This window comes from Euprymna scolopes, chromosome 14, assembly GCF_053919585.1.
Source record: "Euprymna scolopes isolate OS-2025 chromosome 14, ASM5391958v1, whole genome shotgun sequence".
Taxonomy (NCBI): domain Eukaryota; kingdom Metazoa; phylum Mollusca; class Cephalopoda; order Sepiida; family Sepiolidae; genus Euprymna; species Euprymna scolopes.
Genome location: NC_136495.1, coordinates 49,169,801 through 49,197,188, shown reverse-complemented (window position 1 = coordinate 49,197,188; position 27,388 = coordinate 49,169,801). Strand labels below are relative to the sequence as shown.

Genomic DNA, 27,388 nt, shown 5'->3' with positions numbered 1-27,388 from the left:
AGTTGTTAAAAGACAATAAATGGAAAATAAATAAATAAATTAATTAATTAATTAATAAATAGAAAATAAATAATAAATAAACAATAAATAAATAAAAAATAAAAAATATTTAAGGGGAGAGGATGGCCGGTATCTGCAAATTCAGGAAAAAGCAAGAAAGTAAGTAAATGCATATAGTAAAATATAAGTAAATATACATACAAGATATGAAAGTGTGGGTAGATTGATATATTAGATAGATAGAAATATTTAAAGACTAAAACAGAAATTGCAGATAAAAAACCGGCCAAGCAAAGAAGAAATAAAGAATTAAAATAAAGGATTATTAAGTTATAAAGTATTAAGAAAGTATGTAGAAAAAACGATAAAGTTAAAGAAAAAATTATATATCTATCTAAAAGGTAAAAGTAATAATTATGTAATTTCAAAATTACCATAATAAAATTTGGACTTATGTTTACAGAAAGAGATCAGATCATTTTTAGAATTTATTATATTGTTACTTTGAGGGGAAGTAATTATAGTTATAGCTTCGGTTGTGCAGAGACGACATGACTTAGAGCCTGGAGACTTAACTTTTTTATGATGGTCCATTTGATTGAGAAGGGAGTATTATTAAAGTTAAGTTTTATAATTAAAGTGGTTCGAGAAGTTCCTTGGTTATTATTAGAATTATGGTTGTTAAAAGAAGAAATGTGGTTTGATATTCTTTTCTTAATTAATGTTGAAGTAGTGCCGATATATGTATGTACTTCATTAAAAGCTCGAGGTCTGGTATTAATATTAATTTGCTAATTTGTATTAGTTAAATGGTTTGAATTTTGTTCATAGTGTTCAACAAATGTTCAACGAGTGGTGTGTTGGATTAGTAACTATATCAGATGGAGGATGGGAAGAAGGATAACTTGAAGACGAAATATTAGTGTCTGTTATGGGAGGATTGCGTGGGAGCTCAGTAATTGTGCAAGAATATATAACATCTTTATGGATGCAATCATTATTGAGTTGGCAATATGTTTGTTATTACAATTGCAGTTAGTTTTGGGTTCAATTGGGAAAGGGATCTTTTGGGCTGATTAAATTTTTTTCTTATTAGATGTTAAGATTCTTTGTGCTAAATTGGGCATTCTTGAATAAGAAATCCTGGTTGATTTTTTATTGAAAATAGAACTATATCTGTGTGGGTATTTGAAAGAGTTTTGTACAATGTGGAAAAATTCCTTAGTTATATTAGTTTTGACATTTACGCTAAATGGAGGATTAAGCCAAATATTTTTCTTTCTCCTGATGCGACTGGGTGGGTTAGAGGTATTACGATTAGTATTTTGGTTTGGATTATATATGTAGACTGGTTCATTGTTATTGATAGCGACAGATCTTTTTATTTGAACTGGTTTCTTACGAGTCATATTGTGCGTGATTACAGATTTAAGGTGGCCTGCAGGAGGAATATAATTGTTGTATTTAATCTTTTCCTTGTGTCCTGAGTTCCATAAGGCATTATTGAAGAAAGTAGCATTTTGATTAAAAGTTTCTTATCAGCAGAAAGAACAGAAATTCTTCTAGAGACTGATGGTACTATCGATTTTATAATTGAGTTGGGGTGGTTAGATTATTAATGGACGTATAAAAGCGTAAGATTAGGTTTATGATAGGGCTATGAGTTTCGGTGTTAAGATTAAGTGTAACATCTAGAAAATTTGAAGTTTTTTTGTTTGGTTCGATAATTATAGAAAGGCCAAAGTTATTAAAGGAGTTATGTAACTTTTTAATTGTTTTGTTGTACTCTCCTGGCCTGGCTGTTGTAGTAAAAAGGGCATCGTCTCTATAAAGGTCCCCTTGGATATGTTTAAAGTGGTATTTAAGTTCTTTCAGTAAGAAGAGTCTCACTAAATCGGTAACTACTGCAGAGTCAGAAGCACCCATCAATATGTCAAAATTATCAGGGGTGTCCTTTCTAGTCCAAAGCTTATTGTTAAATTGTATATGCAAATTCAATTAACTTTCTTGAAGTTATATTTTTGAATTTTACCGTCATTGGATTATTTATCTTTCACCAGACTATCCATTCATGTGTAATCACCTTTTTCTTCACCATATTCCCTCTGCTTCTCTTTTTTGTTATCGTGTTCTGTCCTATCTACCCTGGGATCCTCCGACCACACAGTTGTATCAATTAAGATAAAAATGAAATGTAATAAGTCTTCAGATATACCTCTCCACCGTACTGTATATCGATACTCTATGGCTGACTGGGATAGCTTCCATACATTCATATCTGATCTAACTCTGCATTCCATGTTTAAAAAGGATGTATCCTCTATAGTATCAGACCTGACCGAATGGTTAACTGTAGGCATAGACCGATTCATACCATCCAAAAAATTCAAACAAAAACCTAATAGCCAGCCATGGTTCTCCCCTGAATGTGCTGCTGCCATTTGCGCACAGAAATCACTTTTTCCATAGCTACCAACGTAATAGATGTACTGAGACTAAAGCTGCTTTCAGGACTGCCAGCACCCACTGTAAAAGAATAATAAAACATGCAAGAGAGCTATATGCTCAGTTCTTCAAATCCAAAGTAGCTGAGCAGAGGCTTGGTTCCCAACAGTTTTGGCAAATAACAAATAGGATCCTGAACAGAAGCGTGTGTTCCATCCCAACCATCATCAATGGACCTGAGGTCATCTCATCAGCATCAGAAAAAGGCCAAACTATTCGCCAAGAACTTTGCAGCTAAGTCTACCCTCTGCGACGAAGGGAATCAACTCCCTGTATTTCCTTCTACAACAGACAACACACTAACCAACATACAAATATCTGTGCACGAGGTCGCCAAACTAATCAAGAACCTTGATTCGAGTAAAGCAACTGGCCCAGACGGCATTCCAATTATAGTGTTAAAAAAGCTTCGACCAGAACTTGCCCCCATACTTACAAAACTGTTTAAGCGTTGCCTTAAGGAGAAGTGCTTTCCAACACCCTGGAAAACCTCGTCAGTATGCCCTGTATTTAAGAGCTCAGGTTATAAATCATCCCACTCTCAATACAGACCAATAAGTCTCTTGTGTGTCATGAGTAAGTTACTGGAATCCATATTAAATAAAGAAGTAGTCAACCACCTCAACAGAAATAACCTTCTTAGTGACATGCAATATGGTTTCCGTTCTGCTAGATCTACAGCAGATGTGCTAACGGTTATATCCCATAGGATTAGTGAATCTCTCGACAAAGGCTTCCTTTCTAGGGCAATTGCTCTTGACATATCAAAGGCCTTCGATAAGGTTTGGCATAAGGGCCTACTTTACAAGATTTCCAGCTACAGTATAACTGGAAATGTTTTCTCAATAAAAAATCATTTCTCTCTAATAGGCTCATAAGAGTAGTGGTTGATGGGCAGAAATCTGAGGCCCACAGTATTAATGCTGGAGTCCCCCACGGGTCCATACTGGGCCCAACTCTCTTCCTGATCTACATCAATGATCTCCCAAAACACATACTAAATTCATTCGTTGACATCTATGCTGATGACACGACCATCTACGGCAACACGTCAAAGGCTGTAAATGACAAAGCTCTCTCTGATTCTCTCTCCTCTGATCTTGAGCGTGTCGTTCAGTGGGGGAAGAGATGGGTGGTTACTTTTAATGCATCTAAAACCAAGCTCCTAACTTTACATCATCAACGCTCTGTTCCTCATCTAGCATCAATTGAAATGGATGGCTCTCGTCCTGGGGAAGCTTCATGTTTTGACAAGCTCCTGAGTTTGATCTTTACTCCTGATCTGAATTGGAACACGTATATAAAATTTGTTGCTCGGGCCGCTGGGAAAATGGTAGGATCCTTCTACCACTCCAGAAGATATCTCACTGCTGATGCAATTCTCTATCTATATCAAAGCCAAGTACGTCCAAGGATGGAGTACTGCTGCCACATCTGGGCTGGAGCTTTAAAAAAACAGCCTATCCTGCCTTGACAAAATACAAAATAGATTTTTTAGCTTGGTGGGGGATGCTCTCTTCTCTTCCCTGCAACCTCTCTCCCACAGAAGAGGTGTTGCGAGCCTATCTTTGTTTTATCGTTATTTCCATGGCAAGTGCTCGTCCGAGCTCCAATCTCTAGTCCCCCCCTCGCCAATCCTTCATGATAAACACCCGTCTAGCTAAAACCACTGTCAGTAATTTCCCCCACTCTTTATCTGTGCCTAAATCAAAACGTAGATTCCATGAACATAGCTTTTTTCTAAGAAGTGTATGCCTGTGGAATTCTCTTCCGTTTGCCTGTTTCCCACCTGACTACAACTTGGACATTTTCAAGTCCAACATAAACAAATTCCTGATTAATCGTGCCTTAAGTAAGACGCTTTTTCAAATATCCAATACCAACTATTACTATGATATTATCCCATTGATTATTGTACACAAAATAACCCTTATCTCCGAGTGGCTTACGGGCCTTGGTAAGTGGTGATCCCCATGTAAAAAAAAAAAGAAAAAAAAAAGATCTTTGACTTACTTGTTGTTTCATCAAATACTTTTGTATGCAAAATCCGATCCCGCATTTTTCTAATTCCTACCCTCTGATGAGAAGGAAAGTATTTCTTCGAAACTCCGCGGATTAAGGACTATCCACTCATCAAGTGTTTCCTTTTCGGATTAAATATGTTTTTAACTCTTTTTCAAAGTGTTTTTTAGCATGTTTTATTAACTGTTTGCTCGTATTATAAGCTCTATCTCCTATTTGGTTTTATCGAGCTTTTACATCTGGCTAAGATAACTTTATAAATATTAATTCTTTAATATTTATAATATACTTTAGTTTTACCATCTTGGATCATTTTGGTAAATTTAATTTTAATTTTTATATTATTTATATATATATATATATATATATATATATATATATATATATATATATATATATATATTGTTATATCCTTACTTTAAATAAGAATACAGCAAGAAACACGGGGTTAATGGGTGAAAGACAAAGGGAATACATGTGACATAAGAGTTACTCGACATATTTTCTTATTCTCTTTCTGTCTTTTTTCCTTCTGCTTCAGTCACGTGAGAGGGTCAATATATCTATAGTTCATTTCATCTATGAAGGGATGTTAGCTTATTCCATTACATCACCTTCCTTCCAAGTTAAATTCTTCCATAGAGTTTTGCTTCTACCATTTTTTCCTTTTTAAGGGATGTTAGGTTATTCTATTACATCATATATATATATATTTTTTTTTTTTTCTGGGATCACTATATATATATATATATATATATATATATATATATATATATATATGATGGCAGCAACTCGTTCTCGAGTATTACCATTACTTAATATATCTCTGGCCCAATGACGCAAACATGAGCGAAACTAGCAGCACGTGCCAGACGCTCACTTCTATGAACTTTCTATAGTCCTGCACATTCACTGATGACCGGGTCCAAGCTTTGGTGCCCAGAACACCTACCAGGCCAAACCCTGCAAGTTGCAGAGCCCTTATTGCCATTGACACCCATATTTGCATCAGTCCTTATTGAATGCCCGTTTGCCATTTTAGGCCAAAGCCAACCTTTTTGTTATCGAGATACTCACTGATTGCAACATCTGTATTCCATTATGCCTGTACTTGAAGTGAGGAAAGACTTTGCACTGAGAAAATCCCACTCTCTAAACAACCGCCACATTGAACCAAAAAGAAGAGCAAGTCAACATCATCGGAAGCAGTAGTCGCCGAAGGTTTTATATCTTGGTTTCCCTTCTCCTAGAGAGGTTGCCTTCACCATGGCTTACGGGAGCCCTCTCCACCCACCATGCCATGCATATATATATATATATATATATATATATATATATATATATATATATATATACTATATAAAGGGCTCCTTCAATCTTTAATAGATTATGGATACCCACGAAAGGATGTCTGCGCATAAAATTTTTGTTGCAGGAGGTGCGCAATCTCCAACCACACATCTCCTGAGTCGACATTGGCAAGTGACGACTGGAAACAAATGCCAATATAAGCAGAGAGCACATAGAGCACCTAGAATTTTCAAATGGTCACCCATGGTCACCAAATGGTACTAACCAGGCTCAACGCTGCTTAACTTTAGTGATCTGACAAGAACCGATGTGTCAATGCGATTATGCCGTATGTATATATATATATATATATATATATATATATATATATATATATATATATATATATATTGTTTAGAAAAAGTTTTAGATGAGATAAGTAATTCTTCAGTGAATACTCATCTATAGATGAGTATTGGCTGAAGAGAGTTCGCTTCCACTAGTATTTTATTTAAAATCTATACACTACAGTGTCTTGCCATGCTGGATCTGTGGTATAAACTTTTTGAAAAGAACAGATCGACTCTTTAGTTCCATTCAGTAGGTAAAGAGATAAAAGGGGAAACTTTGCCTTTTCATACCTCATCGATTGAAGAAAGTTGTGCAGTGATATGCTTTGCAAGGTAACGTCCCGCTTCACAAAACAGATGCAGACACAGCCCGTCCTTCACCTTCGTCGCTCCTGCAACCAAGAAAATAAATAATGAGAAAGAGAGAAAATTTGTTTTGTCACGTAGCACATCAATGTTATCTAATGCCGAATCCATTTTTATTTAGTATGTCTTACACATGTTACATTGAATAGTGGAAAACCGATAAACAACTCATCAGAGACAAATGTATGTTCCTCTAATAACTGTTGGAAATTTTTTTACAATGCAGAGCTCATTCTAGCCTGGACACCTTGAGCCTCATTAGCAAGGGCGTCACAAATCGCTGAACCATAGCTTACATCCTCAGAAAGAGTGAATAAGTGGGATGATTCCTGCCTCAATATCTATTCAATTTTACTGTAATTACATCTGTTCATTACTCTCAATTCCCTTTTTCTATAAATTTTATTTATCTCTAGTAAGCTACATTATACAAGCGGATTTCTGCGAGGAATTTTCTCAGGGGTTGAATACATAGGAGTACTTAGTTACAGAGTATACAATCTGAAGTGTTAACCCAAACTACATGAATAAATGGAATAAGTAATTGTGCATGTGTGTGAGTGAAAGAAACAGAGAGGGGGAGGGGGCAATTTAAGATTATTTAAACTAATATTATTATACTGTTCTTTAATACAGTTATAAAAAAATATAGGGATGGGGGAGATTACGGCATAAAAAGTTCCATATTGCTGGGAGAATAAGAAAAGAAGACAAAAAAACAATAAAGAATTTCCATTCATTTGTTTTCATACCTTTTGCTACTTCTACGCAGAATCCGGCAACTTTCCTGGCATCAGATTTAGCATAAAATATCTCCATGAAGCCTGTGTTATCTTCCACCTGTATGAAAACAACAAATAAACAAAAACAAGTAAAGCACGGGTTATTTCCCCTGCTATCAATACTCCTTGAATAACATAATTAATAGAGCTATGACAACAGCATATTCTTTTCCTTGTTTTGATTCTCATGTATATATATTCATTGATATCTTATATCTTTTTATGTAGAGTGATGTAGTTCTCGGTTGATTAATTGTGTCTAACTGTGTCGGATATATACTCGAGAGTCAAAACAATGAAAAGAATATTCTGTTGTCATAGCCCTAATAATTAATTACTTATGACATTGTTGTGTTTTGGGGCAGGGGTGGGGAAGTAGAACTAATGAGTGTAATTCTAGATGTAAAATTCTGCCAATTTGAGGAAGGGTCATTTTTCAGTCTTCCAAAGGGGATTTTTTTCTGGGATCACTAGTACTTGTTTCCTGTACATAACCATTATCATTAATCTTGGTAAGCAATGATGGTGAAGTCGCTTCCTTATAGATGTTGGCTACCTCAAAGTGGCCCCTTTGCAATTACTTTATTCTAGAAAGAATAAGAAAAAAATAAGATGATGATGATCATCATCATGGTCATGATCATCATGATCATGATGATCATGATCATGATGATGATGATCATGATGATCATGATCATGATCATGATGATGCGTGAATACTCTCCTCTTCCTTGAAATTCACTTTCCTCCTCACCCCCACCACAAAGATAACAGCTTTTAACATGAAAGCATAAAAGCAAAAGTATTTTCACACTAAAAAAAATGTAACACCTATATGTGAAAGTAATAAGCCAGTGCAAAGTTAGAAACTCCTATAAAGCTAGGAGACAAAGGGCCAAAAAATAGAAAAATCATTCAACAGCCTGTTGAACGAAAGGAAATCAAAAATGCAAGGCAAAAGAACTCAATAGCTCACACATCCAGTCCACATCTACACATCGCACTCCAAGAACAAAGGTAAAACACACACATACACAATGTTATGTTGCCAAATGCTCACATATACACATATTCACACAATGAACATTCTGATTATGAACATTTACTAACATTTAAATAACTTATATTCTATAAGTGCATTATATTTATGTCAATAACATTATATTATATTTATGCCAATAACATATTATATTTATGCCAATAACATTATATCATATTTATGCCAATAACATAGTGGAGTAAACTAATGAAATAATAACCTAGCCTGAATCAAATAAGGATATGTTTCCTTGACTGCTATTTGAATCTGATTTGGAAAGTTTGACTCAAATCTATTTATTAAACTAACAGGAAGACCCGACATTGCCCGAGATTGAATACTGAATCCTATGTTCTTCTGTTCCTGCTGATAACATCATATAATTTTTGTTGATTTCTCTATATTTATAGTCTTTATTCCCTTTAAGGCACATTCAGTGTTATTTAAGAATTTATATATTAGAAGTTTTAAAGAGATTCTACCTCCCATTCCGCCCTAGCTCCCTGAGCTCTATTAGTGAGGTATGTAGAAATTTATAATTACTTCTATTATCTTCCCCCATCACCCAAATATATATATATATGATTTAAATTTCAATAAAATGGAGTATATTTTAAGTTTTAAGGAAGCTCCTTGCATGGAGCAGGGCACATAGATAAGTAGAGATAAAAGAAGAGTAAACAGGAATGCCTTTCATAAAGGTTTTATCAACTTAAAAGTATACACATGTTTTCGAGAAATCAATATGGCGGAATCCTTAATTCTGGCCAAGGGGAATAACTACGATCCTTTATTACCGGAAGAGTCAAAGCAATTTATTCTAACATTTCCCCTTCAACAATAACTAAGTATGGAATTACAGAAGTTAAATTTAGTCTGTTCAGTACTAGATTAAGAAGTTCTTATATTTACTTGGAAATCGTCGCATTCTGTATGATCTATGCACTGACTCACAGGGATTTTGGTCCTCAGCGTCCACATCTTGGGGAGCATGGATATTTTCAAGATCAGGTAAAGGATTCTTTTCCTTCACATAGGTATTGTTTTCGTCAGTTGGTGGCACTTTAGGGGCTTCAGGGCTTGCAGGATTGTTTTTATTGTGTTGGTCTTCTTGATTTGAGGAGTTAGGAGCCAGGTCTCGCACATTGACAGTAGTTTCCGCACCAGAGGGTAGTCTTACATGAGCATTGTAGGGGTTGATGTCTAATAGGGTAGCAGGGGTTACCGGAGGGTCGAGCTTACTAGACAGTATGGTTTCTGACATATATTGGGCCTGGTTTCGCCCAAGTGGGAATAGAAGTTCTGGAGGAAGATTTACGACTATATTTGAACATTCTGTCATGAGGAGTCGTATTAGTGGTAGTGCATAGTAACGACCTAATTGAATGGAGAGCGTTTGGTAGTATATCTTCCCAATGGAGCAGTTTCATGTGTAAGGTCGTTTGGATGGCCTTCCATAAAGTTTCATTGAATTTCTCAACTTGCCTATTACCCTCAGGGTGGTATCTACTTGTTTTAGAGGTGGCGATACCTTTGCCACGTAAGTAATCTTTGATTTCTCCTGCAAGGAAGTCGGCAGCCCGGTCAGTGTGTATCATATCGGGCATACCAAAAATTGAAAATAGTTGGTTTAGGCAGTGGATCACAGTTTTGCTAGTCATATCCTTACAGGGGAAGGCAAAGAGAAAGCGAGTATATTCATCAATTATAGTGAGTAAGTATTTGTTACCACACACAGAAGTAGGTAAAGGGCCTTTAAAGTCGATGTTTAATCGCTGGAAATGTAGTATAGCCTGTATGAGTGTTCCTTTGTTAAAACTGGCAAATTTAGGTTTCAGATACTGACAGGAGAAACACGAGTCTGTTATATTTTTAATTTGTTCTAAAGAGAAAGGAAGGTTTCTTGTCCTGATGAAATGGCTGAGTTGCATGACACCAGGATGGCATAGTGTAACATGCAAGTTGCGAAAGTCTTGCAAAGTGTGCGTTAATGCAGAGATGTGAGAAAATGTGTCAGCAGCTGTATTTTCCATTCCTGGACGGTAAACAATACTGAATTTGAATTGTGACAGTTTGATCCCCCAACAACATATCTTATCATTTTTAATTTTTAGATTTCCTCTTATTATCAAACATAAAACTGATGCTCTTTTGATCTGTAATAACTTTGAAATGTCTCTTGAGTAGGAAATGTGCCACTTTCGGAGAGCTTCGACAATCACACCAGCTTCTTTTTCGACAGCATGATGTCTAATCTCATTTGGGTTTAGTGTCCGAGAAAAGAATGCAACAGATCTACCCTGTTGGTTTAGAGTAGCAGCAATGCAGTAATTACTGGCATCAGTTTCTACTACAAATTCTTTATCCGGGTCAACAGTTATAAGGGTAGCATTTCTTAAGTCGGTCTTCAGCGTCTGAAAAGAATTTAGAATAGACAGGGGCAGTGGAAACTCCTTGTTATGGTTGAGAGGCAGTATCTTATCAGAAAAGTTTCAAATGAATTTACTATAGTAAGAGAACATACCAATTATTCGTTTTTGTGACCGGAAATTTAGAGGTGGTGGCATTTCAAGGAGTTGTTTTTGCCTCAGGTAATCAGGAGCAATTTGATTGTTCTGGATTGTGTAACCAAGAAGTGTGATAGAAGTAGAAGAAATGATGCTCTTACTTTGGTTGAACATGATGTTGTATCTTTTCGCTACATTATAAAACCTTTAAAGGTTGTAGTCATGCTCTTTTTGGTCCTTTCCGCATATTCTGACATTGTCTACATACACAAAAGTGTTTGTTAATTTTTCTCTTTCTACAATGCCATCGATGCATCTTTGAAAGGCACTTACTCCGTTAGTGAGGCCAAAAGGGATACGAGTAAATTGGTAAAGTTTTCCATTTACTTCAAATGTTGTGTATTTCCAATTGGTGTGACTAATTGGAATTTGATGGTAAGCAGACTTCAGGTCGAGTGTTGTAAAAACGTTGTATCGAGCTATGTCATCAACCATTTTATTAATGTTAGGCATAGGATAGGCATCCAGTTCTGTAAATCTATGGCGTGGTTGTTTTTACTGTTTAGGGAGATGTCAACAATAGTTTCGCTGATGATTTTGGCATGATGATTAGGGTTCGCCAATGCTACGGTTTTCTGTTTGGGAATAATAAAAAGTTTCAGCTTTCTTGCTGTATTTTTGCTGATAAACGTTCCCACGCTGCTGGAGTCTACCATAGCATTCACTACTTGCCCATTTATTTTGCATTTCGTGTATGTAATGTCTTTGGCACCCGTTCCTAGTCAGGAGAGAGTGGGCGGGGAGGGGGGAGTCCGAGTCGTATAACACAGCAGCAGTGGAGGAAGAAGATTTACATACCTTCGCCCAATGGCCATTTTTTTTTACATTTCCTACATTCAGCAGTATGCGCAGGAGACATCACCTGTGAATCTCGTGTGTTCCCACAGAAGAAACAAATTCCTTTTGGTAGGGTATTTCCTTTTATAGTGGCTAAGGGAGTATCTTCTGGTTTAATTACGGTAGCGGCTATGTTTGGGTAGTTATAGAAACTTATTGTATGCTTCTTCGCTTTTTCTAGAGACCTAGCCATTGTAAAGGTCTCTTGTAGAGTTGAGAATAGTTTTTCGAGTATGCGCTGACGAATAGATGAGGAGGAAATGCCGCTAATGAAAGCATCACGGATGTATTGCTTTTTGTTCTCCTCAGCGCTTACTGCTTGAAATTTGCAAGATTTGGCAAGTACTTCCAGTTGTTGCATGAAATCGTCGATAGTTTGTACCGGTTTCTGTTTATTTGTCAGAAGTTGATGTCGGTTAAATATAACGTTTGCCGGTTTTATGTAAACAGCGTCTAGCGTTTCTATGGCGCCGTTGTAATCTGTAGCATCGCTTATTATTTCGAATATTGTCACTAAGACTGAATTAATCAAGGCGAAGAGATTTTGTGCATTATTTTCTATTTCCCCGTTGTTTAAAGTGTGTAAGTAATACTCGAACGTCAATTTCCAGTGTTTATAGATTTTTCCGAATTTGGAGCTGTTGGTTCTACGTTAAATCTGTCCGGATGCAGTAATTTGTTCATTTCTTTTTTTAAGTTGATAAAATTGAAATGATAAGTAGAGATAAAAGAGTAAACAGGGATGCCTTTTGTAAAGGTTTTATCAACTTAAAAGTATGCACATGTTTTCTGAGAATCAATATGGCGGAATCATTAATTCCGGCCAAGGGGAATAACTAAGATCCTTTATTTCCGGAAGAGTCAAAGCAATTTATTCTAACAAAAATGTTATACATATAATTTAAATTTCATAAAAATGAGATATATTTGAAGTTTTAAGGTGGGGGTTCTGTCCCATAACTCCTGGGTGGGGCACTTAGAATCTCTAGATTGCTTCTATTGCCTTCTCCCAAAAATATTCTCTTTTTCTTAGTGTACTCACACAGACATTTAGATAGATAGATAGATAGATAGATAGATAGATAGATAGATAGATAAAGATTATTACCTCAAAATATTTATGAATTGCTTCTTTTATATATGAAATGTCGTGCAGACTTGTCTCTAAACCATCTTCATGATTAAGAATGGTTTTGATCGCCTTAAAAGAAATCCAATAAGCTGAAACAATAAATGTATAAACATATGAACATTTTTACAAATGCACTTGCAAATATACGAGATAGATCTGAAAATAAAAGGGAATGCATATGCTGTGTGAGATATGGGAGAAATAGCTATAAACGGATTGTATTATAATATGCTGGTGTTAAATGTTGGTGGCTATGTTTTTTAGTATAAATATTAGCTCAAATATATTTGATTTGATAAATCTAGCACTATGTTGAAAACAATAAACATTTACGACACTGAAAACTGCTGGGTCCTTCTGCCTTACATTCTGGAACTCTCTTTTGAAAGAAACTTTTCTCTTCTATCACTGGTTTTCTGTTTTGAGCAAAAGCACAGCCCCCTATCCGTCCGAGTTTGGTCTCTTATACCTTTGAAGTCTCGGGAATTCTCGCAGTTAATCTCGCCTTTTTTTTCCCCTATAAAACCGACCATGCCTACCACTTCTTCTTCTTCTTCTTCTTCTTCTTCTTCTTCTTCTTCTCCCAGTCCCTAGATATCGACAGCAGACAGAGCAGACCCTCTGTCTTTTAGAGGTGTGTACGTCAGAGTATTACTATTACACTCCCCCTGATCCTATGATCACGCATGGAACACATGAGGAGTGGTCTTTTGCACCATGTGCTTCTTCATGGTGACACAATCATCATGTCTTCATTAGGAATAGTACCCATACTCACTGCATCTTCATCCGGAATGTTATCAGATGAGCCATATACATTGGGTGTCTGCTCACCAAGCGTCTCATTGATGGTCACAATCTCTCACTTCCACTCTCCAAAGGCGAATCAGAGGAGGGCATTGGTAGGCCCCACTATTCCATCAACTAATATATTCTGCATACTGGTACTCCCAGTCACATGTTCCACTCCATACTTTGTGGTACATCGTCCATGTGGAGCCTTTACCCACACTTGGTTACCTGTTTTGAAGACAGTTTGCTGTTGATATTCTATCGATGCCATTGTTTCGTCAATTCCTTTAAGTCATATATGGTCCCAATAGACCATATTGGCAGGTGCTGTAGCAGACGACGTCATCTTCGGCATAACATTGTATCAGTATACTGCCTCCAGTATAGTACACCGTTTTTTGGTTGCAATCCTTTTTACACTTCTATGACATCGTTCGATGATGTTGTTACCAGAGGGGACACATGCACAATGAAATCGAAGTGTGATTCTCCATTCATCCATAAAGGCTTTAAACAAGCTGCTCCAAAAGGCAATGTCATTATCCATTAGAATTTCTGATAATGGTCCTTGTTCATAGAAAAGAGTCTTTAGCTGGTTGATTATACTTTTCGCATCTTGCTGAACAAGGCATTGCCAGGCAGCAAACCAAGCGGGGCTGCAGTCAATCAATGTCAAAAATAGGCCTCATCCTAATGAGTGATATCCGTCACTATTCTATGGCATGTCTGTTTAACATTTAAAGCCTCCTTTGACCCATGTATGGGTGACAGACTGATCAACTGACACTCTTCGCATTCTTTGACAACAGTTCTCACAGTGGTTTTGGAAACCTCAGAGTTAATTTGTTTCACAAAGTAGAGTGCCAGTTTCACGCCAGAATGGCAACTTTGTTGGTGAACAATTTTGATCTGGTTCAACCCGACCGAGCTCATGGATGCAGTGCAGGCGAATTACACAGGCTTAGTGTTCCTCTTAATTGCATCAATCCAGCCATGTAGTTCGGTATCATAGTGTGCACAAGCTTTTGCAAGGATATTATACTCTGGTATTCTGTTGCATAATTTTTGTGGCAGCTGATCACCAGACCACTTCCATTACATGGTCAAACTCTGCACAAAAGCCAGGCAGTTCCAGCTCTATTGTCCCACCCAGAGCAAAAGTCGTCTAAGCAAAATGTACCTTGCCTCCCTTATCGATATGCACACCACCAAATTTATTGATGATGTCCATCCCCAGAAGTTGTTTAAATCTAATCTACCAACCTTTACCTTTATCACAGGGAGCACCTCTTCTGGTTTATGTGGGGAGAGAGTGGTGCTGGCCTCTCGCCCCTTGCCTTGTTTCCTGGACACTTAGATGCCACATGTCCTTGCTTCTTAAATTGATAACAGTTTATCTCTGGAAGCACTCTGCCTGCTTTGCCCCCAGGCTGCCAGAAATTTCTGGCAAAGTGATTGAGACCTCTACAATTGTGGGACTGCACTGTAACTGCACCCTGCTGGTCAGAGGTTGAAGGTTGGTCCACAAGCACATGAGGAAGAATTCTGCATCTCCCAGGTTCCTTCACTTCTGCCTCCTCTGTCATTAGAGCCTGGGCCCTCACAAGAATCTACTCCAGGATTATCTGTTCCATTATGGAGGATACTCACAACTGTTGTCTAATGGAACTGAGGAGTTCTGACATAAAAACGAGACTGCGCCATCTTTTCTATTAACCGTGCAAGATCCTGCAGATAACCCAAGTATATGTTGACTGTTTCCTCTGTGCTCAAACGATGGGAGATAAACTTGTCATATGCCACAAAGGAATCTAGCATGAAAGCCACAAAAAGGGTTCATTTTACTTGCTTCAAATCCGCCCTCTGGTCATGGGCTGATCATTGGCATATGGACAGTGCGCCAGTGTGTAGAACACACTCAACGTTATCAACCCCACACATTCCGCACACCAGCTCACCCTGTTTCAACCATTCAGACACAGTGTGATCAGAGGAGATGCCATGAAATTCAGGAATCAGACGAATATCGAATGCTTTGCCTTCCATTTGTAAGCCGAAATAGCTTGAAAACTGCTGGGTCCTTTTACGTTGCGGCAGAGAACATAAGAAGCAATGCTTAAGATGATTTTTAAATAATTATTAGTCTTTGTGAACGTTTCAGTGGAGACATACCACATTAATTTAATGAGAATATAAGTAATCAATGGGATTAAAAATTAAGAAATTAACTGTCTATCTTTCTATCCCATTTTCACCTTTCAACCTACTGGCCAAAGGTTGGTGCAAAAACAATATCGTTTACTCACATATGTTACTTTATATATGATTTCTGAATTAATTCATTGATAGAAATATATATATATATATATATATATATATATATATATATATATATATATATATATTCCCCATACGATTGCTCTTGCTCCCGTCACTTTTTTTAGATTTTATCATTAAGGAAAACAAATTACTAAAAAATGAATCCCTCGATTCCAATTTTGATGAGTGAGGGCGAAACACGTCAATGACTTTTTTATTTCTTTATTTCCCTACTTTTATGTTTTAGTCGCTATCCATTTTCCTTTTCTCCTTGGTCTTTTTTTTAATATAAAATGAATTCCGGAGGAATACGTCTTCCCTTCATGATTGCCTTAATAAAGTTTTGTACCCACAAGAAAATCATGAAATATATATATATATATATATATATATATATATATATATATATATATATATATAGCCATGTTATATATCATTTTGAAGCACATTTTTCGCTCTATCGAACCGTATTATTCATTAGCGTTCTCTGTCTCTTCATTCAATTTATTTTTGCAGGCTTTTCGACAGCATGGATCAAAATTCAAATCCACACGCTTTTCTTGTTCCAGTTAAAACTAGGCTGAAAAGATGCTGAGACAGCTCGTGAAATCAATGATGCATTTGACCCAAGAACCACTAACGAATGTGTGGCCCAACAATGGTTCAAGAAATGTTGCAATGGTGACAAGAGCCTCAAAGATGAAGATGGTCACGTCCGGCCAACTGCAGTTGATAATAAACATTTGAAAGCCTTAATTGATTTTTTTTTTTTTTTACAAGGTGGTCACCACTTATCAAGGCCCGGAAGCCATTCATAGATGAGGGTTATTGTAAGTACGTTAGTGTGGATATTTTAGAGTGTCTACTTAAGGGGGCGGTTCATCAGGAATTTGTTTACGTTGGACTTGAAGACATCCAAGTTGTAGTCAGGAGGGAAGCAGGCAGACGGAACAAAGTTCCACAGGCATGCAGTTCTTAGAAAGAAGCTTTGTTCATGGAATCCACGTTTTGATTTAGGCACAGATATAGAGTGGGGGAAATTTTTCACAGTGGATTCAGCTAGACGGATGTTTTTCGTGAAAAATTAGCGAGGGGGGACCAGAGATTGGAGTTCAGATGAGCACCTGCCATGGAAATAACGATAAAACAAGGATAGGCTCGCAACGTCTCTTCTGTGGGAGAGAGGTTGCAGGGTAGAGAAAAGGGCATCCCCCACTAAGCCACGAAGTCTATTTTGTACTCTGTCAAGGCAGGATAGGTTGTTTTTAGCAGCTCCTGCCCAGATATGGCAACAGTATTCCATCCTTGGACGTACTTGACTTTTATATAGATAGAGAATTGCATCAGTAGTGAGATATCTTCTGGAGTGGTAGAAGGATCCACCATCTTTCCAGCGACCTTGGCAACAGACTTGATGTACGTGTTCCATTTCAGATCAGGAGTGAAGGTCAAGCCCAGAAGCTTGTCAAAACATGGGGCTTCTCCTAGACGAGAGCCATCAATTTCAATTGATGCCAGATGGGGATCAGAGCGTTGATGATGTAAAGATAGGAGTTGGTTTTTAGATGCATTAAAGGTAACCAGCCACGTCTTCCCCCACTGAACCACTCGTTAGAGATCAGAGGAGAGAGAATTAGAGAGAGCTTTGTCATTTACAGCCTTTGATGTGTTGCTGTAGATGGTCGTGTCATCAGCATAAATGTCAACGAATGATTTAAGTATGTGTTTAGGGAGATCATTGATGTAGATCAGGAAGAGAGTTGGGCCTAGGATGGACCCTTGAGGGACTCCAGCATTAATACTGCAGGCCTCTGAATTTTGTCCATCAACCACTACTCTTATGAGCCTATCAGAGAGAAATGATTTAATGATAGAGAGAATATTTCCAGTTATACCGTAGCTAGAGATCTTGTGAAGTAGGCCTTTATGCCATACCTTGTCGAAGGCCTTTGATATGTCAAGAGCAAATGTCCTGGAAAGGAAGCCTTTGTCAAGAGATTCATTGATCCTATGAGATATAACCGTTAGCACATCTGCGGTAGATCTTGCAGAACGGAAACCATATTGTGTGTCACTAAGAAGGTTATTTCTGCTGAGGTGGTTGACTATTTCTCTATTTAATATGGATTCCAGCAACTTACTCATGACACACAGGAGACTTATTGGTCTGTACTGAGAGGGAGATGACTTATCACCCGAGTTCTTAAATACAGGGCATACTGATGAGGTTTTCCAGGGTGTTGGAAAGCACTTCTCCTTAAGGCAACGTTTAAACAGTTTCGTAAGTATGGGAGCAAGTTCTGGTTGAAGCTTTTTTAACACTATAATTGGGATGCCGTCAGGGCCAGTTGGTTTACTGGAATCAAGGTTCTTGATTAGCTTGGCGACCTCATGCACAGATATTTGTATGTTACCTAGCGTGTTCTATGTTATAGGAGGAAATATGGGGAGTTGATGGCCTTCGTCGCATAGGGTAGACTTAGCTGCAAAGTTCTTGCCAAATAATTTGGCGTTGTTTGAAGCTGAGGAGATGACCTCTGGTCCGTTGATAATGGTTGGGATAGAACGCATACTTCTGTTCAGGATCCTATTTGTTATTTGCCAAAACTGGTGGGAACCAAGCCGCTGATCAGCTACTTTGGATTTAACAGACTGGGCATATAGCTCTCTTGCATTTTTTATTATTCTTTTACAGTGGTTGTTGGTGTTCCTGAAAGCAGCTTTAGTCTCAGTGCATCTATTACGTTGGTAGCTATGGAAAAAGTGATTTCTGTGTGCGATGGCAGCAGCACATTCTGGGGAAAACCATGGCTGGCTGGCTGGCTGGCTGGCTGGCTGGTAGATTTTTGTTCTAATTTTTTAGATGGTATGAATCTGTCTATGCAAAGCAACCGGCCCTGACGGTATTCCAATTATAGTACTCAAAAAACTTCAACCAGAACTAGCACCCATACTTACAAAACTGTTTAAACGTTGTCTTAAGGAGAATTGCTTCCCATCACCCTGGAAAATCTCATCAGTATGCCCTGTATTTAAGAATTCAGGTGATCGTTCATCCCCCTCTCAGTACAGGCCAATAAGTCTCCTGTGCATCATGAGTAAGTTGCTGGAATTTGTGTTAAATAGAGAAGTAATCAACCATCTCAGCAAAAATAACCTTCTTAGTGACACACAATATGGTTTCCGTTCTGCTAGATCTACAGCAGATGTTCTTACAGTTATATCTTATAGGATTAGCGAATCTCTCAACAGAGGCAACCTTTCTAGGGCGATTGCTCTTGACATATCAAAGGCCTTTGATAGGGTATGGCATAAAGGTTTACTTCACAAGATCTCCAGCTATGGTATAGCTGAAAATGTCTTCTCAATTATTAAATCATTTCTCTCTGATAGGCTCATAAGAGTAGTAGTTGATGGGCAAAAATCAGAAGCTCACAGTATAAATGCTGGAGTCCCTCAGGGGTCCATCCTGGGCCCAACTCTTTTCCTGATCTACATTAATGATCTTCCAAATCGCATCCTTACATCATTCGTAGACATTTTTGCTGACGACACTACCATCTATGGTAGCACATCTAAGACAGTAAACGACCAAGTTCTCTCCGATTCTCTCTCCTCTGATCTTGATCACGTTGTACAATGGGGAAAGGAGTGGCTGGTTACTTTTAATGCATCTAAAACCAAGCTTCTATCTTTACATCATCAACATTCTGATCCCCATCTAGCATCAATTAAAATGAATGGCTCTCGTCTTGGGGAGGCCTCAAGTTTTGACAAGCTTCTGGGCTTGACCTTTACTCCTGATCTGAAATGGAATACATACATCAAATCTGTTGCCAAGACCGCTGGAAAAATGGTCGGATCCTTCAATCGATCCAGTAGATATCTCACTGCTGATGCAATTCTCTATCTATATAAGAGCCAGATACGTCCAAGGATGGAGTACTGTTGCCACATATGGGCAGGAGCTGCTAGAAAAGACTTGTCCTGCCTTGATAGGGTTCAAAATAGACTTTGTGGCCTGGTGGGAGATGTCCTTTTCTCTTCGCTGCAACCTCTATCTCACAGAAAAGATGTTGCGAGTTTGTCTCTGCTTTATCGTTATTTTCATGGAAAGTGTTCGACTGAGCTTCAATCTATGGTCCCCCCTCGCCAAACTTTCACAAGAAACACTAGACTAGCTGAAAACATTATCAATAATTTTCCCCACTCTTTATCTGTGCCTAAACCTAAACGTAGATTCCATGAACAAAGCTTTTTTCTTTGAACTGCACGCCTGTGGAATTGTCTTCCGTTTTCCTGCTTTCCAGCTGTCTATAATATGGTTGTCTTCAAGTCCAACGTGAACAAGTTTCTGATGAGCCATTCCACTTAAGTTAACAAATTTACCGAACTTCCATTACTACATTGTCCTTTTGACTACTCTACATTCTTTAACCCTTATCCTTGAGTGGCCTATCGGCCTTGATAAGTGGTGGCGCCTATGTAAAAAAAAAAAAAAAGATCAGATCCTCACAAAACTACACAGGAAGCAAATAGAAAAGTCAAAAAAGTTAGATAAATGGGTACCGCATGAATTGAACAATAATCAAAAAAATTGTTGTTTTCAGGTGTCTTCTACACTCCTTTTGCGCAACAAAAACGACCCATTTCTCGAGCAGATTGTGATGAGAAGTAGATCCTCTATGACAACCGGCGGTGTTCGGCTCAGTGGTTGGATGCCAGAGAAGCTCCACAACACTTCCCGAAGCCGTAATTGCACCAAAAAAAGTTATGGTGATTGTTTGGTGGTCTGTGGCCGATCTCATCCATCACAGTTTCTTGAATCCGAGCGAAATGAGTACGGCAGAGAAGTATTGATGATAAATTGACAAAATGCACCAGAGGCTCCAACATATGTGCCCAAGATTGGTCAATATGAAGGGACCAATTTACCTCCATGACAACGCTCGCCTGCATGTTGCTCAACTGACCCTGCAGAAGCTGAACAAATTGGCTATGAAACTCTGCTTCATCTGCAATATTCACCAGACCTCTCGCCCACCGATTATCACGTTTTCAAGCATCTTGAAAACTTCCTGCATGAAAAATGCTTCAAAAGCCGAGATGATGCTGAATCAGCCTTCAATGACTTCATCATTTCCAGAACTCGGGATTTCTATGCTAATGGGATAAATAAACTTGTTTCTCATTGTCAAAAATGTGTCGATTCTAATGGTTCTTATTTTGATTAATAAACTTTATCATGAAAGGAGTTATGATCTGCACAGTCACACACACACACACACACACACACACACACACACACACACGTGCTCGCGTGCTAATAAACGAACGTTTATTCATTTCAATTTCCTGCGCATTTTGCACAAAAATAAATTCTTCTAGCAACGGCATAATTTCAAATACGCCCGCACACTTTTTCTCACAACAACAAAAGTAAAATTAAAATATTTCTGCCGGACGTAGTTGACGACAGTATCATGTGACACAAGCAACCAATGAGAAAATTTGGAAGATTGTCTTTTTAACGCTTTTCCAAAAATCAAAATATCAGCAGTAGCAATCTTTTTTTATGAGCTGGTCCAAAATGTATAAAAACGTATCAAACATTCTTTCTTCCCTTCTTTTTCCTTTCGTCTTGCTTCGACGTCACATGAGAACATGTCTCTCGTTTTCATAACATCGTTGCTGTCAAAGCCGCCAAAACCATGATTACACACGCCACGCAGGCACCCAAAAATCACCCTTATGCACACACGCACCCATTCCGCACATTTTCTAATTAATAACAACGAATTGCTTTCCTCACAAATTACTTTCCTCATGGGACTTTTAAATAAGGCGAACTTCGCCAGTTAAAACACAAACCTTGAAATAAGGACATTATTTTCACACAAGACTTTTACCTTCGAACCTTATTAATTCCACGAAGGACTTTCATTTAACATTCTAATCATAATGACTTCGTAAGAACTTTCACCGATCGGACCTTTTGCTTATTCATCTTGTTGTTTTTGTTGAAAAATAAATGCGGTGTCATTTTGTTTTATTCCTTCTTTTTATTATTATTTTGTTTGGGCCAAAGAGATTTAATTTCACTTAAACTTCTTTTCCCCTACAGATCTTTTGAAGTTGAACATCAAAAAACGACATTATTTTTGCACCAACCTAATAAATCATTCATCTAAGGTCGTTGTTGAATTGATTAAATAATTAATGCAAGAGCATGTCAGATGGCTTTTGATTGCAGTTAACAGAGTTGATCTCAGTCCATGGGGGAAAACATACATGCACAAATGACGACACTAGCCAGAAGACAAGTTATGATTTTAAACGATGCAAATGTTTAAACAAATTAAGAGGTAAATGATTGCATAGTGTTAATTTGATGGTAGTCCAGGAGCCATGTAATATTTACTGATTTGACTAGGATTTGCTTCATATGAGAAATATTAAGAGACATCTGAAGAAGAAAAATGTTATCATAAACAAAAGGTAACATTTATTAACAATAATCCTAGTTTTCAATCGTTCAGATATGAGCACTGCGAAATGAATGATGAACTCTGAGAGATGAATAGAAAGAACGCGACCATACTGGAACAATCGCATCTGATCTTGCTCCATGCAACTTTTTCTTCAGCAGTGCATATTAGATATGGCAGAGAAAGATAGGAAAATCTATTAGATTCTAGTAATTTGAAAGGGGGAGCTTGCTTTTTATTATTGAAATGACCTCAATCCCATTACTTTTAAGACAAACATTGTATGTTTCTAGGGACGGACAATGAAAGTGAAAATGGTTTGTTTTTTAACCAAAAAATTAATATTCCTGATTGAAAAGAATCTACCAAACATCAGAGACTTATTATATAAAGCGTTTATTTTATTTTGCAAAAACAAAATAAAAATAAATAAAAAATACTTATAGACTTTTAAGTCACTTAAATTATTTTACTTTTTTATTTTAAGGACGAAATACGTCTCATTATACCCACAGTCGAAACTCAGTGATCACCTTTACAAAAAGATAACATCCTGAAAGTGTGAATGAAAACATAAAATTTAAGGCAACTCACACTAGAAGATGAGACTCAACAGAAATTTAAATGTAAGATAAGTGAAACGTCTTGAGAGGTTTAAATACTAGTTACTTTAAAAAACGTTTTTCGTCAAGTTCGCCAAATTTCTCCCCTCTTTTTTTTTGTGTCTTTTGTTGTTGTTTTTTTTTTTTGTTTTTTTTTTTTGTTTTTTTTTGAATCAGCATACTAAGCGACCAGACGTTTTCGTTTCGTCCAATCCTAAAAGCAAGAAATATTCACGCACGGTCCATTTATGCGTTTCTTTTCCTTTTGTTACTGGCATATCTGCAATGAACCTATGTCGATTCATTAGTGATTCTGCTAACAGCATAGGCGTGCTTCAATAACCAAACCAAACTAAACAAATATGGACATTACGGTGAATGGGATACCTGGATTTGACGGCTTCTGCATGTTTAAGGACACTGTGGATAATCTCTCAAAAGTTGCTATAATTGTATTTGATCACATAAGGATGAAAATCAAACGATTATCAATATTCTTATGAAAATAAAAACAAATCCAACCTGAACCCTCATCTCCAAGAATATTCCCCCAACCACCACATTGCCTTGAGACACCATCTGGGTTAATTATCTGACAACAAGATCCGGTGCCTGAGATAAGCAACATTCCAGCTCCTAATCAAATGAAAAAGAAAAAAATTAATAGAATGTATTAGCATGCCATTTTTTATAATCTTTTGTCAAGTATAAAAATAAGTTACATCTTTAAACAAATAATTCGTCTGAAGATGTTTATTGAACGGTTTTAAATCAATTACATTGCTGCTTGCTGTTTATTTAATTAACACAAGAAAAATAGAGTCCTTTGTAGAATAAAAAATAACAAATAAATTTTACAAAAAAAATTGAGGATACAGCAAGGCAATAATAGGTCGGGTTAGCTAATTTTATATAACAGTCGTACCAAAAATATAGTTTGTGTTATACTGAATATGCATTGACCACACTGTGATGGACAGAGATAAAACGAGGAGGAGAGAGGGAAAGAGACAGATGATCTAACTTACGCATCTCACTTTTAACATTTCATCATTGTGATAGTAATTTTTGCCAACGCTATAACAAAAAAAAAGTAATTATTATGCTTTGTAAACATACAAAATGTTGCATCTTTAGCGGAGTACACAGATGCACGTTACAAATGGTATACCTGCCATGAGAAAAAATACGAGAAGAGATCATCTTATAAATTGGTTAGGCTGTCTGAAAAAAAAATGATGGCTTCTTGAAATTAAGGATTCGTGCTGAGAAATCAGACCATTTGAAACCCTAGAGAATTAATGTCCATTTCAGATAATAAATAAATTACCTGGTCAATCAGGTTTTATGTCTATAAATTAAACATCTAATAAGTTTAAGTAGGATTTCTGTGTGATTTAATCTCTCTCTTTCTCTCTCTCCCTCTCTCTCTGTCTCTTTCTCTGTCTGTCTGTCTGTCTGTCTGTCTCTCTCTCTCTCGCTCTCTCTCTCTCTCTCTCTCTCTCTCTCTCTCTCTCTCTGTATATAAATACGTCTGCAACACGGAGAGGTGTAGAAAGATCACATTGAAAATTATGCATATGTGTGTAGGTATACAGATATATAAATGGGAGTGTAAATATATATATATATATATATATATATATATATATATATATATATATATATATATATAGAGAGAGAGAGAGAGAGAGAGAGAGAGAGAGAGAGAGAGTTGTATGGAACCAATTGTAACTTAAAATGAAATACACTTTCTGTTGCTATCAACACCTTTTTTGAAGTCTTGGTTTTGTTTATAGAGTTTATGTCATGTTTATATATATATATATATATATATATATATATATATATATATATATATATATATGCATAAATATATACATATATATATGCATAAATATATACATATACATATGCATAAATATATACATATATATATATATATATATATATATGCATAAATATATACATATATATATGCATAAATATATACATATATATATGCATAAATATATACATATATATATATGTGCATAAATATATACATATATATGCATAAATATATATATATGCATAAATATATATAAATATATATATATGCATAAATATATACATATATATGCATAAATATATACATATATATATATGCATAAATATATACATATATATATATATGCATAAATATATAGATATATGCATAAATCTATACATATATATATGCATAAATATATACATATATATATGCATAAATATATACATATATACATATATGCATAAATATATACATATATATATATGCATAAATATATACATATATATATATGCATAAATACATATATATATATATATGCATAAATACATACATATATATATATGCATAAATACATATATATATGCATAAATACATATATATATGCATAAATATATATATATATGCATAAATATATACATATATATGCATAAATACACATATATATGCATAAATATATATATGCATAAATATATACATATATATATATGCATAAATATATACATATATATATATATGCATAAATCTATACATATATATATGCATAAATATATATATGCATAAATATATATATATATATATATGCATAAATCTATACATATATATATATATATATATATATATATATATATATATATATATATATATAGAGAGAGAGAGAGAGAGAGAGAGAGAGAGGGAGAGGGAGAGAGAATAAAAACAAAAGGTTATATTCCAAAATTCATGATGTTGACCATCTTATAATTTATTCCTTTGATTCAGTTGACTTATACAATTCTTGACAGTATCTATTTGTAGTGCAAAATCAATCGCTTAATTATTATATCAATCAGCGAATCTATTTTGCCCTTAACTCATCAGAAGAAATAGCAACAATCAATCCATCAAAAGGAAATGAAGTGTGATTTGACATGATTAAAATCCGGAAATTGGTAGAGAAGCTGCATATATCTTTTTTATTTTTCCATTACGCCATTTTAAATTTTATCTTAGTTTTTTTAAGCTTAGTTTAGTTTCGTACATACAAACATATATAATAGTTTATAATTTCATTTTCATAAGTATGTATACACAAATTATAATTAATAAATTTACTAATTATTAAATAGAATATTTTGGTAGAAGATTCATAAATTAATGAAGATTGTTAGTACAAATAGTTGGGTTTAATAACTTTGTTTGATAAAATTCAAACGTAAGGGATACGTTTGAAAACCAAATTACAACGCAATATTATAAACAATAAATAAATATTTATTTGTTTAAAATATTTCGGAGTTATACTCCGTCCTCAGAATTTTATGCATTTTTTTTTCTTTCTTGCCATGATGTTAAGTTGAAGAAAAAAAAGTTGCTTTTTTTGTTAACCTGATTTTGATATCATCGATAAAGCACATTGCGCATCCGTACACGACTCGACAGATTCAATCCAATCAAATTTGTCCATCATTAATTCCTTCAGTTCTCTTTTTGATTTCTCGTGTTCACTTCCGGCAAGAGCAAGACCCTGTAAAAGAAAATAAGAATGGATAATCAATCTAAGCGTTTAGCAAGGTAAATGTAACCATCATCATCATTATCATCATCATCATTGATTTAACGTCCATTTTACATGCTGCCATGTGTTGGACGGCTTTTAGAAATTGACTTACAAACTGATCCATCTCTCCCCGTTTATTTGTTTATTCCTTTTTCTCTCAAATTCATCCTTCTCACTTCATACCATGTTTTCCTTGACCGTTCCTATCAACCGACACTAATACCTCAACTGTTCTACACCTAATACATCAAGCACTCTCATCTATTTTTTAAAATGTAATCGAATCAACAAAGTCTTCTGTTCATCTCTCTACACTGTCCAGATGGAATCGTTTAAAGTCATCAGATCTAAATCTACCTTTAAGTCTCACAATACACATGTATCATATCATTCTCATATCATTTCTCTCCATGCAATGCATATCTCCACTCTTGCAATCATATCTTTCCTATGCTTAAATTGTACCACCAAAATAACAAAACTTCTGAACAATTTTATTAGTTTCACCGTTCAGATATGCTTTCTCCACATATAGAATTCTCATCTATCTCCATTGCCTTACAAACTGCTTATAATCTTTCAACCTAGCTGTAATTCCATCGAAATTCTTATGCACTCAATGGTTACAAATACCAAAACAATCGCAATGTTCCTATCTCTCCTTCCAAAAACTGAGCAGAAAAATTTTCCTCTCTCTTGAGACACTCCAACTACTCATCATCAGTTTG

At 36.0% G+C, this 27,388-nt stretch overlaps 1 protein-coding gene across 5 annotated transcripts in view; it reads right to left on the bottom strand.

Moving 5' to 3' along the window:
* Positions 1 to 27,388, bottom strand: part of LOC145292989 (N-acetyl-D-glucosamine kinase-like) — a 133,598-nt gene that overhangs the window by 60,496 nt on the left and 45,714 nt on the right. For all 5 annotated transcript variants that reach the window (XM_080139238.1, XM_080139235.1, XM_080139237.1 and 2 more), the window contains 5 exons: positions 26,489 to 26,627; positions 23,614 to 23,727; positions 12,867 to 12,979; positions 7,286 to 7,373; positions 6,459 to 6,559 (listed from right to left, as the gene is read on the bottom strand). In XM_080139238.1, the coding sequence (XP_079995364.1) occupies positions 6,459 to 6,559; positions 7,286 to 7,373; positions 12,867 to 12,979; positions 23,614 to 23,727; positions 26,489 to 26,627 (555 nt within the window). The remainder of the gene's footprint in view (positions 1 to 6,458; positions 6,560 to 7,285; positions 7,374 to 12,866; positions 12,980 to 23,613; positions 23,728 to 26,488; positions 26,628 to 27,388) is intronic.